The sequence below is a fragment of the Haliotis cracherodii genome, unplaced genomic scaffold, assembly GCF_022045235.1.
Source record: "Haliotis cracherodii isolate W230 unplaced genomic scaffold, xgHalCrac1.p SCAF_24, whole genome shotgun sequence".
NCBI classification, from domain to species: domain Eukaryota; kingdom Metazoa; phylum Mollusca; class Gastropoda; order Lepetellida; family Haliotidae; genus Haliotis; species Haliotis cracherodii.
In genome coordinates, this window is record NW_027266280.1 from 5,550,414 (window position 1) to 5,565,574 (window position 15,161).

The 15,161-nt window shown below is 41.5% G+C and overlaps 1 protein-coding gene across 3 annotated transcripts in view; it reads right to left on the bottom strand.

The window, feature by feature from the left end:
• LOC139472258 (synergin gamma-like) overlaps positions 1-14,576 on the bottom strand; it is a 44,008-nt gene extending 29,432 nt beyond the window's left edge. For 2 of the 3 annotated variants that reach the window (XM_071254658.1, XM_071254656.1), the window contains exons 1-7: positions 14,559-14,575; positions 10,339-10,376; positions 6,021-6,154; positions 4,429-4,496; positions 3,939-4,126; positions 2,261-2,539; positions 681-872 (exon numbers count right to left, since the gene is read on the bottom strand). In XM_071254658.1, coding sequence (XP_071110759.1) covers positions 681-872; positions 2,261-2,539; positions 3,939-4,126; positions 4,429-4,496; positions 6,021-6,154; positions 10,339-10,376; positions 14,559-14,572 — 913 coding nt within the window. In that variant the 5' untranslated portion in view covers positions 14,573-14,575. Of the gene's footprint in view, positions 1-680; positions 873-2,260; positions 2,540-3,938; positions 4,127-4,428; positions 4,497-6,020; positions 6,155-10,338; positions 10,377-11,144; positions 11,186-14,558 lie in introns of all 3 variants that reach the window. The other variant, XM_071254657.1, reaches the window with a different exon arrangement.
• Between the last annotated feature and the right edge of the window lie 585 nt (positions 14,577-15,161).

Below are 15,161 nucleotides of genomic sequence, written 5' to 3' on the forward strand. Positions count from 1 at the left end.
GCTTTTTCACATTTCTGTCAAAAAGATTTTGAAAAATCGGTTCACTTGGCAATTCACTTTAACCCGATGTCTTTGCTTCGTTTAACCCCACATTCAGCAATATTTCAGCTATATCAGAGCAGCCCAAAACATTAGCATCAGGACCACAAAAACCAATGATTGATATTGTGAGCATCGATCCACGTCATGGTAGTACAATGGCCACCTTATCCACTCAGTGGTCTCTAGCGACCAGCACAGGTAGCTGTGGATCAAAAGGGCATCTTCACAGGGAAGGAGGACCGCCTCTGTGGTCTTGTGGTAGAGCGTCCGCCCAGAGAGCGGAAGGTCTGGGGTTGAATCCCGGCTGCGTCATACCAAAAGATGTTAAAAGATGGTACTTGTTACCCTGTCTGGCGCTCGGCATTAAAGGGCTAAAACAAGAACTGGTCGGCTCGGAGTCAGTATACTGTGTCTGAGTGGGGTATTCATGTTAAACTGTGGTATGGTATCTCAGTGAGCTGGCACTATAAACCAGCATCAGTCCGGACTAGTACAAGCAGCGACACACACACATGCGTGCACGTCGCTATATAAGTGCAATAATCTTGGACACGACGTTAACACCCAATTTCACCTCACAGGGAAGGAACATAATATGGGGCATTGGAACAATCAGAGGAAATTCTTTCAAGTCTCACGTTCTGTGGCAAAGAGTCCTTCCAGGTTGTCATGCCCTGTCCAGTGACGTGACGAGTCGCTCTGGTGGAAGGAAGGGATGTTGGAGAGATGCTCCACCTGGACCTCCTTCAGGGACGGCTTGTGGAACTGCTTGGCTCTCTGAGGGGCGTTCAGGTCGGAGCACTGCATCATCATGGCCATCAGGTCGGGGGCTGCAGACAGGAGGGGGTAGCAATTAGGGGGTCACGATTCACCAATACATCCTGTCACGATTCACTGATACATCCTGTCACGATTCACTGATACATCCTGTCATGATTCACTGATACATCCTGTCACGATTCACTAATACATCCTGTCACGATTCACTGATACATCCTGTCACGATTCACTGATACATCCTGTCACGATTCACTGATACATCCTGTCACGATTCACTGATACATCCTGTCATGATTCACCGATACGTCCATGCATTTGAATATACACCTGATAATACAATACCAGTGCATGTACCCATCTGTCAACTAATGTTTTGTTTGTTTGTTGTTAAACGCTGCACTCAGCAATATTCTAGCTATATGACGGCGGTCTGTAAATAATAAGAGTCTGGACCAGACAATCCAGTGATTGAGCTTCGATCCACGCAATTGGGATACAATTACATGTATCAACCAAGTCAGCAAGCCTGACCACCTGATCCAATTAGTTGCCTCTTACAACAAGCATAGTCGCGTCTGATAACATATCGACACATGTCTTCATACTGTATTTACTTTCAAAAAGCAGTCCAGGTAATTTTTGACATATTGCAACAACCCAACTTGATAACTACACTAGATGCTATGACCTTAGGCTTATAATGTGTTATAGCTAAAATGGATAGAATTATCATTAAATCGCCCGCATGTTATCAAAAATATTTTCACCACGTTGTTAGGTGACGTCATAGGATAGGGATAGGTGACGTCACGTTCAATAGTGACGTCATCTGGTTTGTTCTATGACGTTTTCATATTTGTAAAAGTGGGTCAGTGACATTCGTGTTGATTGCAGTCAATGTTTCAAAATCAATATTTTGGTTTCTTTTTATTTGATAACAAATTCCATCCATTTTAGCTATAATAACGGTAACACTATTTTTCAGGGCATTATCATTTGCAGAAGCCCTCGGTCTTTTCAACTGCCCTCCTTCGTCGGGCAGTTAATGGAAGACCTCGGACTTCTGCAAATGGTAATGCCCTGAAAAATAGCGTTACCCTTATAGCACATGTGGTGTCTCCTTAGACAAGTGATTTTCTTCATGAAATGCTTCTGTTCAGGCAGGAAAAATGGGTACCCGGAAGGATCAGATGGTAATGTGACTCTCAACCTCCTAGTACCTGATAAGGCAGCGTGGGTTGTATACTCCCCAGGGAGTTGAGAATGAAAATCAAGTGCAAACTGATCCATTGACCGGGGTAATAATGTTAGCACTTTGAGCAGGCACTGAGTGTATGGAGGCTAGTGTAATATACGCATACACATCAAGGAACAAAACACCATCTTGGTTCTTAAATCCCCACTTGTTCAGACAATAAATTACACATATGATAAGCACCTCTTTTTTCCTCCTTTGGCCTCTTTTCCGCCTGTGGACCTACGGTTCCACTTGAAGGTCTGTTGTTGCTTGGGTCAGGTGGGAGCATGCTTGGGCCGGGAGGGAGCATGCTTGGGCCGGGTGGGAGCATGCTTGGGCCGGGTGGGAGCATGCTTGGGCCAAGCTGACCGCCGTCTGCTGGAGCAAGGTTGGCTGGAGGAGTGGTCATCGATGACGATGATTGGCGGGACGGGCCCTGCATGAAGTCACCGAATCCGTCATCCTCTGTTGAGTTGGGAGCTGCAATGAAACATTTGAGAATCTGTGTTTGATTGAAAAATGCTTTCAAACATCATTTTGTTAATACTTTTTAAGGCATTTATCTGTGAAACTAATCCTAAAGAAATTCTTTTTGCAATACTGACAAAGAAAATTTGTCCCATCTTAAATGGACTGCCTCCGTGGTCTTGTGGTAGAGCGTCCGCCAGGAGAGAGGAAGGTCCGGGATTCGATTACCGGCCGCGTCATACCAAAAGACGTTAAAATATGGTACTTGTTGTTACCCTGTCTGGCGCTCGGCATTAAGGGGCTAAAACAAGGACTGGTCGGCTCGGAGTCAGTATACTGTGTCTGAGTGGGGTATTCATGTTAAACTGCGACATGGTATCTCAGTGTGCTAGCACTATAAATCGGCATCAGTCCGGACTAGTACAAGCAGCCACACAAACACATACACGTACATGCATGTCGCTATATAAGTGCAATAATCTTGGACGCAACGTTAAACCCAATTTCACCTCACCTCACCCATCTTAAATGAAACTCTAGCCCCATGGTCCTACGTATCCTCATAAAGTTTAAGTTCGACAAATGTTGGGAGATACCCAAGACTCTGCCACGTTCTGCACACGATGTCAGGGAGGAGATATTGCTGATTATGAATGTAAACAGTGAGCTCTTTGGTCTGAGAACTTGCTGATTTCCTCTCGCCGGAGCAAGGGTTTTGCTTGATTCATCTCTTGACTACACCACATGTCTGTATTCAGGGCTGATGGAGGAGTAGTGTATACGAACTAGGACTTCACTTTCATGCACTTTTCAAACGAAACATATGGCAATATACATTGGGTAAGAAAAATATGACAAGTTTCATTATTATTATCGTTTAACCTAAAATCTATACAGAAATTCATTCACAAATAAAATTTCCCACCAAGTGATTGAAAAAATGCAGTAACGCGAAAGTGATTTTTTTCACCCATTGTTATCTCCCCTGTATACATGACTACAAAATGGCAGCAACTGACCATGCTGACTATTATATCATAATAGTGACTTTAGTATGAAGGTAATAGGATATGCACGTATCAGTGTCAATCGCTGTGAAATACTTTAGCTCCCTATATGTCACAATATTGATATTGCAATACAATACTGCCAGTGTACAGCCCTTATGCAAGGTGTTGAACAATGTTGAAAGACCTGAAGGTAGCTGGGAGACTTGAGGTGAAATGGGGTTTAACATAGCATTCAAGGTTATTACACTTATATAGCGTACCATCATTTAATGTTGTTTGGTATGACGCAGCCGGGGATCGAACCCCGAACCTTCTGCTCTCGGGCGGATGCTGTACCACTAGATATGGTCTAAGGTGGTCAAAGATCCAAGCCAAAATACTTATTGGGGTAAACTCCTCACCTGGTTGTTGAGGCTTTGGGGACATTCTCGTCTTGGGCTTCTCCGCTCCAAACATGTTGGCTATAAGTCTGTCAGCATCGGCAGTGATGGCGCCGGGCTTACCAAACTGCTTGAGACGCTGCTGCTGCAGCTGGAACTGTCGCTCCTTCTCACTCAACTCCTTGGGGCGCATCGACACCGCACCAGTTCTGACAGACACAAATGAAGGAAAATACAACTTCTGTGACAATTTTGAAAAAAAATCCAATTTTGTGATAAAAAGACCATTTTCATGATTTTGGGTCACTTAACTGGACAAGTAGATTTGGTCTCAGGACTTATAAATTTTTACTGTTAACTTGTCAAGGGACACATATATTGATATTTCTGGGACTGAATTGCTTGTTAGTGTTTATGGTAATGGGTGTAAAAGTGGGCTGTGGGTTGACTAGGGAGCAGCCATTGCTTTGTCTAACCAAAGTCATGTCCATGTGGTGACTGATGCACCTACCTCATGCGGAATTTCTGCGCCATCTGCGGGGTGTAGGGAGGTGGGGCAACTCCTCTCATTCCCATCTGCTGCAAAACGTACATTTGATCCTGTCAGTGAATCAACATTTTGATTTCTCATATTCAAATGGCATCTCTCTCCCTCCCTCCCTCCCTCTCCCTCCCTCTCTCTCTCTCATTTGAATGGCATGTCACTGAACATACTGAAAATTGCTGCTTTTCAATATGTTCGGCCTAAAATTCAATTTAAAAAAATAGGAATTTTCAACTCCCACTTTCTTGGGGTGCTGACCATGGTGATGCTGGGATGTGTTCGGGTGAAATGTTTTAGAAGATGGAAACTTTGTTTTGGCACGTTTCCACACAATGATCGAAAGAAGGAAGACATGCATAGTGTGAGATCGGACAAGTTTAAAAATATGTTCCGTGAAAAGTCATTTTAAATTCATTTTTTCTAATTTCATGTTTTTTTTACAGACAGTATTGTAAAGCAACTAAAAACAAATATCATGCCTAACGCTTTGGCATGTCATCATTCAGGACAGCCAGATGTGTGCTAGCATTGTTACCACGCCAGGCAACAAGGGATGACAGTGTTGTTTGGTCCAATTACCATGATTACCCCTAGTGTATCATATTATGCTTTAACAAATCAATAATTAATTTTTTTACATTATTGTTTATTGTTGATTTATTTTGTTGTGTCTTTACATTTTCATCAAGTTTAAATTTCTTAAAACCATTCAAAATAAAGCAGAGTGATAAATAATAATTATATAAAGACTGGCTTCTTCCTGCAGCTGGTTGATTCACACACAGAAACGTGGCACCTGAGTATGAACCAGTTGCTGACTTCATTTGTTTCAGACCAAGTCTCTTCCACAACAACTACATTGGTGGTGTTTGAGTGGGTCAATAAACACACAGATAACAGCACACATCTGTGTGTAGTCTACTCTGTCTAATACTCAAGGCCAGGGGCGTATCACAGCTGTGGACCTTCGAGCTGTATAGAGATCAACATTTCTTTAAACCTCCATTGTTACACTGTACCTCCATTATAACACTGACTGTACCTCCATTGTTACACTGTACCTCCATTGATACACTGTACCTCCATTGTTACACTGTACCTCCATTGTTACACTATACCTCCATTGTTACTCTAACTGTACCTCCATTGTTACACTATACCTCCATTGTTACTCTAACTGTACCTCCATTGTTACACTGTACCTCCATTGTTACACTGTACCTCCATTGTTACACTGTACCTCCACTGTTACACTGACTTTTCCTCTATTGTTACACTGTACCTCCATTGTTTCAGTGACTGTACCTCCACTGTTAAACTGTACCTCCATTGTTACACTGACTGTACCTCCATTGTTACACTGATTGTTCCTCCACTGTTACACTGTACCTCCATTGTTATACTGACTGTACCTCCATTGTAACACTACCTCCATCATTACATTGTACCTCCATTGTTACACTGACTGTACCTCCATTGTTATACTTTACCTGTATTGTTACACTGTACCTCCATTACCTCCACTGTTAAACTGAATGTACCTCAATTGTTAAACTGACCTGCATTTGGAACATCTGGGGCATGACCCCGGGGGCAGCCATCATCTGCTGCTGCATCATGGGGTATCCTCCGGGCTGCATCCCGGGGCCCACAAACTGACCCCCCATGTTGGGCATCATGCCATACCCAGGAACTGAAAAAATAACTGAATTGGATTATCAAGCTTCAGATTCCTTTTCCAGCTATGCAACATATTCAACACATTAAAGATGCAGCACTATGCCATTTCAATCTTTACAGCAACAAGGATTTATTTAGACCTGCCGATATTTGGACCAAAGTCTGCAGCAAATGACACCAAAAGTTCCAGAGTATGAATATAAAATTTCCCAATACCTCAGATTTTTCGAAAATAAGAAAGGTAAGAAAATTCAATTTTGAACAATATCACGATTTTTTCCCAATTTGCCTGCCAAGGGCACTTAGTTTCAAAACCTACATAAATCACCTCAATGTCATGATGTGACAAAGGCTTTAAGCCTGAGTCAGTGGTCTCTGTGTCTCTTTATTAGGAGCTCAAGTTGTAGATGGGCAAAAGTAATACTAAATCTTTGATAGGCATTTACATGCTGGAAGAACATGAAGACATTAAACTATGATAATTGAATTCAACTGATGAAGAGGCAAGTAGAATCCCTGAAACGTCATTACAAACAACTGAACAATACATAAGTTGTAATCCATAATCATTAAATGTCTCGAAGTGCAATATAGGGATTAATGCCCTCCCACATGTTTATCTCAAAACACTTTACATTTATACACTGTGTGGATTCTCACATATTCATTCATATGACATCAAAAATCCCTTACAAAAAGAACGACTGAAATCATCACAGATTTATCAAGGATTCAAAACTAAGAGCCCTTGGCAGGCAATGTTGGGAAAATTGTCATTTTGTTCAAAATTAGGATTTTTATTAAAGTTTGTATTTTCCTAAATTCGGGTGTATTTTAACATAAAGTTTTAATGTCACATTCAATTAAATAATGTTTAAACTAAACTGGAAAGCCTCTTCCCGCATATAGGAGTGAAATACAAGAAACCTTACAAAGCCATGACATTAGTTGTAGCTACAACAGCAGTCATTGGAAAATGTTTAATTCCAATTTGGGAATTCTGAGTCACATTTGCTGCAGCCTTGGAATGCAGGCCTCAAAAGTTTAATTTTTACCAAGTAGCCATGTGGCTACAAGTATTTTTTTCCAGGTAGCCAGTGGTAAAATCAAGAAGTCAAGCCAATATTGTAGGTAGCCAAAGGCTTTTGAAATTATCTTTTTATCAAATAACTATTATATGTACAAGCTATGGCACTTGTCCTGGAATTGTATACAGTGAAAACTGTACATGCTGTACTTGAGTACTACTTACATTGATATTTATGCATTTCATTTCATTGTTGACTTTAGGAGGAATTATTTGCAAGTACAATCAGGAGCAGATATGTTTATTTTTGTGTCTACATATGAGTAGCAATAGAAGTTAGTCACCACAAGATATTTTTGAAGGTAGTCATTTGGCTACCTCTGAATTTAAGACAGTAAACAAATTGAAATTTAGGTTGCATTGGCCACTGTTTAAGTTGCAACTTCGAGGCCTGCAGGTGGAATATCATCCTCTGAGCAGGGCTAGACAAACCCCCTACACACAGCTAACACCTGTATTCACACAGGCCAGCTACACACACAGCTTACACCTGTATACACACAGGCAAGCTACACACAGCTAACACCTGTATTCACACAAGCCAGCTGCACACATAGCTAACTCCTGTATTCACACAAGCCAGCTACACACAGCTAACACCTGTATTCACACAAGCAAGCTACACACAGCTAACACCTGTATTCACACAAGCAAGCTACACATAGCTAACACCTGTATACACACAAGCCAGCTGCACACATAGCTAACACCTGTATTCACACAAGCCAGCTGCACACACAGCTAACACCTGTATACACACAAGCCAGCTGCACACACGGCTAACACCTATATTCACACAAGCCAGCTACACACACAGCTTACACCTGTATGCACACAAGCCAGCTACACACAGCTTACACCTGTATGCACACAAGCATGCTACACACAAGCCAGCTGCACACACGGCTAACACCTGTATGCACACAAGCCAGCTACACACACAGCTTACACCTGTATGCACACAAGCCAGCTACACACAGCTTACACCTGTATGCACACAAGCATGCTACACACAAGCCAGCTACACACACAGCTTACACCTGTATGCACACAAGCCAGCTACACACACAGCTTACACCTGTATGCACACAAGCCAGCTACACACAGCTTACACCTGTATGCACACAAGCATGCTACACACAAGCCAGCTGCACACACGGCTAACACCTGTATGCACACAAGCCAGCTACACACAGCTAACACCTGTATGCACACAAGCCAGCTACACACAGCTAACACCGGTATGCACACAAGCAAGCTACACACAGCTAACACCTGTATGCACACAAGCCAGCTGCACACACGGCTAACACCTATATTCACACAAGCCAGCTACACACACAGCTTACACCTGTATGCACACAAGCAAGCTACACACAGCTAACACCTGTATGCACACAAGCCAGCTACACACAGCTAACACCTGTATGCACACAAGCCAGCTACACACACAGCTTACACCTGTATGCACACAAGCCAGCTACACACAGCTAACACCTGTATGCACACAAGCCAGCTACACACAGCTTACACCTGTATGCACACAAGCCAGCTACACACACAGCTAACACCTGTATGCACACAAGCAAGCTACACACAAGCCAGCTTCACACACGGCTAACACCTGTATGCACACAAGCCAGCTACACACAGCTAACACCTGTATGCACACAAGCCAGCTACACACAGCTAACACCTGTATGCACACAAGCAAGCTACACACAGCTAACACCTGTATGCACACAAGCCAGCTACACACAGCTAACACCTGTATGCACACAAGCCAGCTACACACAGCTAACACCTGTATGCACACAGGCCAGCTACACACAGCTAACACCTGTATGCACACAAGCCAGCTACAAACAAGCCAGCTACACACAGCTAACACCTGTATACACACAAGCCAGCTACACACAGCTAACACCTGTATGCACACAAGCCAGCTACACACAGCTAACACCTGTATGCACACAAGCAAGCTACACACAAGCCAGCTGCACAAACGGCTAACACCTATATACACACAAGCCAGCTGCACACAGCTAACACCTGTATGCACACAAGCCAGCTACACACAGCTAACACCTGTATGCACACAAGCAAGCTACACACAGCTAACACCTGTATGCACACAAGCAAGCTACACACAGCTAACACCTGTATGCACACAAGCCAGCTACACACAGCTAACACCTGTATACACACAAGCAAGCTGCACACAGCTAACACCTGTATGCACACAAGCAAGCTACACACAAGCCAGCTGCACACATGGCTAACACCTGTATACACACAAGCCAGCTGCACACAGCTAACACCTGTATTCAAACAAGCAAGCTACACACAAGCCAGCTGCACACACGGCTAACACCTGTATACACACAAGCCAGCTACACACAAGCCAGCTGCACACATGGCTAACACCTATATACACACAAGCCAGCTGCACACAGCTAACACCTGTATGCACACAAGCCAGCTACACACAAGCCAGCTGCACACACAGCTAGCACCATCTTCCCTAGGCAAGAGAGTTAACTGACTTTAAAAGTCCAGTTCCCACCCTTGCTGAACTAGGCTGTAATTACTGGGCTCGATCGTAGCGCCACAAGTGGCTATTACCAGTTATGTCCCTTCTAAGCCTCTCCTATGGACCAATCAGATTCCACATCTCGTATCAGTTGTGTTTGCTTCACACAAAATGGTGGGACCCAGTCAGGATGATCTGATCGATAATCAAGATGTATATTGTGATGAAACGGGTCTTACATCACGAAATGCATCAAATCACGTGAGCACCTTGACTAAAAACATGAAAAGATTTGGAAAATATCTGCTGACAACGAGTTGGCGGTGCACATGTTTTGCAAATCCTGCAAGCAACCGAAATCTGCACGACAGTGTACGAACCGGATTTCGATTTCGCTGCGCGATTTTGATTGGACTATGCATAGACTCGTTAGTCCAGCCAAAATGAAACTCCATAATACCAGCCTAGTTCGGCAAGGGTGGAAACTGGACTTTTATAGTCAGTTAACTCTCTTGCCTCAGGAAGATGAGCTAACATCTGTATACACACAAGCCAGCTACACACAGCTAACACCTACCTGCTCCTGGCTGCTGGTGACCAGGAAACCGCATTCCTCTGAAAAAACACACAAAGAAAATTTAGCAAGTCTTGCATGTCTATAATGATATAAAACCACTCCTTGTGAGACACAAAATATGACTTCAGAGTTGGATATAGAAAACACCAAATTTCTGCCCCAAATGTGTTGCCACTTATACATGTACTTTGAATATTGTAGTGATGGCAAATCAGCAGTTTATAACCTGTCATTGTACATATTATTTATTAAATATGCCTACCAACAATGACTGAGAAAGTAGTACATTTCCCATCAATACTAGCTTTGGCGCTGATGCAGCCAACAAACCAGCAATTTTAATGAGAGGTGGTTATTGTAATTTGATACCTCTGATTGATCAATAAATTCAATGGTTTATTTTATTAAAGGACATTGGCCCATATACAAGTGAGTTACATAGACATACAGTTATAATAACAAATATTGCAGTATAGATAGCAACAACTGACATAACATAAAAGCATGATGAATATATAAAGTACTTGTAGTTGAATGCTATACTTCCTTTTTGACAGTTACCAGTAGATATACATGAAAATGACCAGACGGGTAGAAATTTCATTCTTATTTTGTTATATGCAGGGCAAATAACGTGAAATGAAATTCATCTTCAGCACCAAGGTTACCAGACTACGGACCCAAGCTACGGACCCTGGCCAGCTAATCCATGAAGTTGCCTCTTACATTCAGCTGGGGACCAATTGGAACCAAGAATCAACAGGGTGACCAATGACTAAACAATGAATAGAATTTATCATCCAAACCTGGCTTTAGCTTGTGTTGAAGCTACCACTGGCTACAGTATCTGTGGACAAAAGGACTGTCATCACAGGATGGATGCATGTTTGTTTGTTTCTCTCATGTTTCTGTAAGTGTATGCTATGTTTCCAAACTTTAACAGATCATTCTGTTTAGTATCTGTGTGTGAAAACAGTTTGTACATGTTTCAATAGCTTGTAGGGGTGTAAAGCCCACATCAAAGCAAGAGAGTGAGAGAGAGCTAGGTTCGGCAGTCAGCCATTTACTAATGGAAGTGCGTAGTTCAGTAAAATCCGGACAGGCCATAGCTCCATGCAGGGCACCGTTAACCGGGCGTGGCAGATATTGTAACAGCACACACATACGTTACTTCGCGGTAACAGATCTAAAAGCATGCAAAAAGCATGCCAAACATAGTGTGTAGCTGTATTATTTTCAGTTAGGCTTCAGAGACAGGATAGGCAACATCCTTTGACAGTCTTGTCATCTAGTAATTGTGATTGTCATAGAAAGTTGGGAATTCACAAGAGTTTTGTAAAAGTGAATTAAAATACCAATTGTTGTTGTTTAGAATTGTTGACTTAAACCAAAATAAAACATTTTAAATGATTCAGTGTTCTTTGTGTTTTGCACTGGTACTGTTTCTGCTGACCAATCTGAATCAACTCTTTACCCTGTCAATACATTTGAACGTTTGCTCTCACAACATAGAGGGGATCTTACATGTTACAGTCATAGCACTGCATGTCAGCTTAATGTGGGAGGAAAGCCCGAAGTGATGCAGGTCTCAGATGTTTACCTCTTTAGTGAAACCCGAGAGCACGGGTATGGTGCTGACAAACTTTGTAACATAATCGGAACAAACCGGGATTTGAACCTACAACCATAGGATTCTGATGTGCCCAGGGGACATAACTCTGCACAAGGAATTGCAGTCCCTGAGAATGACTGGGCCGCCGATGCCCCCAGGGCCAATGACAACCTGGAGAAGTGCAATCCCCAAGGGCAGTTCATGCATGTGTTGTGAAACAAAACCCCAGTGTGTGCTTCATCATGTTCAAGCCCCTGGCTATTAGTATTACCCCATGACACGGGGTGGAGGTGACTGATCTAACAATGTACCATATATATTTCATCTACGTCAATGCAGACACCAACAGTGAACAAAATTCAAGTGTCACATGACATAACATCAGTGATCATGGTGACATGTGACTTTCTCCTGTGAATGACGATTTACTGTGGCAACAGACTGATGACATGTTACAAGTGTAACAGTAGCCTTCAAACAAGTGGGACATTTTTAAGTTTAATAGTTTGTTTGTTCATCAACCATATCGTCATCATCATCATCAACATCACCATCATAGGATCAGTTATCATGTTTTAAATCTCTAAAGAATACAACAATGTGACTTGCTTGTTAATAACTGTGCACACTTCATCACAGTCTTTTTATTGAAACTTGACGAAATACCTCTATTGAAAGAATCTGCCAGCTATGTCACTTAAATACCATTGAACATGTTGAACATGGTATCACTTTTTTCTCACACGTCCAGTTCGATGCTAAGAAATAAGTTTGCTAAAGATTATTACGATGTCCATCCCAGCATCTTTAAATTTAAAGATTTGTTAAATAGTGCTAGTACAGAAATAAAAGACAAGAAAAACAGTGGGCATAAGTCTATAGGCTGAGACATAATATGGACATTGTGTTGATATTATCATTTCAATATATTGACAGCAAAAGTAAAGTCTACATAATAACCTTGGTAACAATATTTATGCAACAATTCAAATCAAGAGATGAACATATCTAGAAATGCTTTTGTAGTATTACATGTCTGAAGCAGTAGGCAATAGCATTTTGGTATTTCAAAGGCTATTTAAATGTGTATGGTCTATTAACATGATTAGTTGTGTCCAAGTAGCCATTAGTCCTTATGATGGGATTGTAATCCATGATTAAGCCTGATTATTATGCAAATTTCAATTTTGTTTTAGCCTTCAGTGCATAGTGCCTGCCCTTCCCAATCAATGCAGTATCACTTATAACTTTCCTTGATATTGAGAAGCTGTGGGGTAGCCTAGCCAGTGGTAAAAGCATCCACTTGTCTTGCCGAAGGCCTGGGTTAAATTTCCCTACATGGGTACAATGTGTGAAACCCATTTCTTGCGTCTCCCACCGACATATTCTCAAATATTTCTAGCTTGGCAGTGAACAACACAGGAGTCAAGATGAGTCTAATTCTACAATGCACCAGCTAATGTAAGATACTGGTTAGTTTGTAGATATGTGCAGTCTAACTGATATCACACTTTTTGGAACGGATGTGTCCACTTGTGCCAAGCATAGATTGCCAAGCTATGGTACATTTGTGTATTTCAACTTTGGGATAGACACATAAGCAATGATATCACATAAAAAGCATCAGGCATACATCAATGTATAGGTAAATATATGGTTTACAGAGAGGGAATTCCACTCCGACATTTGTAGGTAATGTGGTACTTTATCAGTTTATGTCTTCCAGACTGAGTATGACTCAACATTTGTTCAAAGACATCCTTGGTTTCATTTCATCTTTGGCAACAGCAGCACTGAATTGTAGACTAGTGTTGCAATTGGCAATTTCTGACAAGTGACAAGAAATCTACTTGCCATATCTCAACATGTGGACTACCGACTACTTTTTAAGCTGATTTTACAATGTGTACTAGATCAAAAGAAATTGTACTAGTCAAATCTCAGGCTTCACTGGCATTGACGAATGGCTCAAGCCGCAGACTAAATAAATGATCATTATCTGATAAAACATATTTGATGCCAGTGATTGAATAAATTATACATTACAGCTATTTCATGAAAAAGTAGCGGCTAAGCATGTCACTCATTTTGACTGTCGTGTTCATCCTTTGACCGAGCTTTCTTTTTGGCCCTATTTCTTAAAAAAAGCCTTTCGAATTTTCCTAGTTAAAGTGTCGTGAAGAAAATAATGTTAGAAATCAAACCAATGAACTGTCACGAATTGTTAGGACTTCCGATCGTGTATTGAAAAATCAAAGTCGGGAAAGAGTTCCTTTCGTTCCCCGCACCTGGTTTTCTTTTTCATTATAAACATGTTGAGTGCATAGGTAATATAATGAAAAAACTGGTGGGGGAACAAACGGAACTCTTACCCAAAGTGGTTTTGCTGTCAGTGTCATTTCACTCAGCCAGACGGGAAGATAGATTTCTCACTATGTTAACAACAGACGTGTTTGGAATCGATATTTGAGAAAACTTATATATATTGAACTCATCGCTTGATTTTGTAAAGATGTAAAACGTGCCATTTGGTGTCCCCTTTGGAGATATAGATTTGAAGATAATTATGTAAATAGATATGTGACATAAATTTCCGGACACATCCTACCTGTTGTCAGCCATGTTTGGCACTCTTTACGTTTTGAGATAAACAAGTACGCGAAGATAGCAGAGTTATGTCCCTTCATGCAACACTATCAGGGGCCGTCTCAAAGATGAATGTTCCAAAATTACAACTGAGCATTGGGCACAAGGCCTATTATCTATACTTATGCCACATGGTTACTTAAAATACACGTACATGGACAGGAAACTTTCTGAAAGGGACTAAAACATATACTTTGGAATCTGTGTCTATTTAATGTAAGGGTTTTCTTGACGTTGGTTTGGTAGAGAAAAAGTATTTTTTAAAGTGTTGGTAATCAGGGTAACCGTTTATCACTAGATTAATCTAGATAATGAGATTTGAGAATGAAGCATTGTTTACAAAGATTTTATTTTCAAATTCACTTGGACTGCGAATTTGCGAGACCATATCTCTTTAACTGGAAAGATTTTCTCAGTTCAAACTTTAAAACTTAAAAAAAGCCCTAGGCATCATATGTTGTGTAAGACATATTTATCGGCTCCTGAAACAAAGCTCCGTTGGAACCAACGGTATTGTAACAAGTTCGAGGCAACCGAGAATCGATATCAGACAAGAATGCAATTG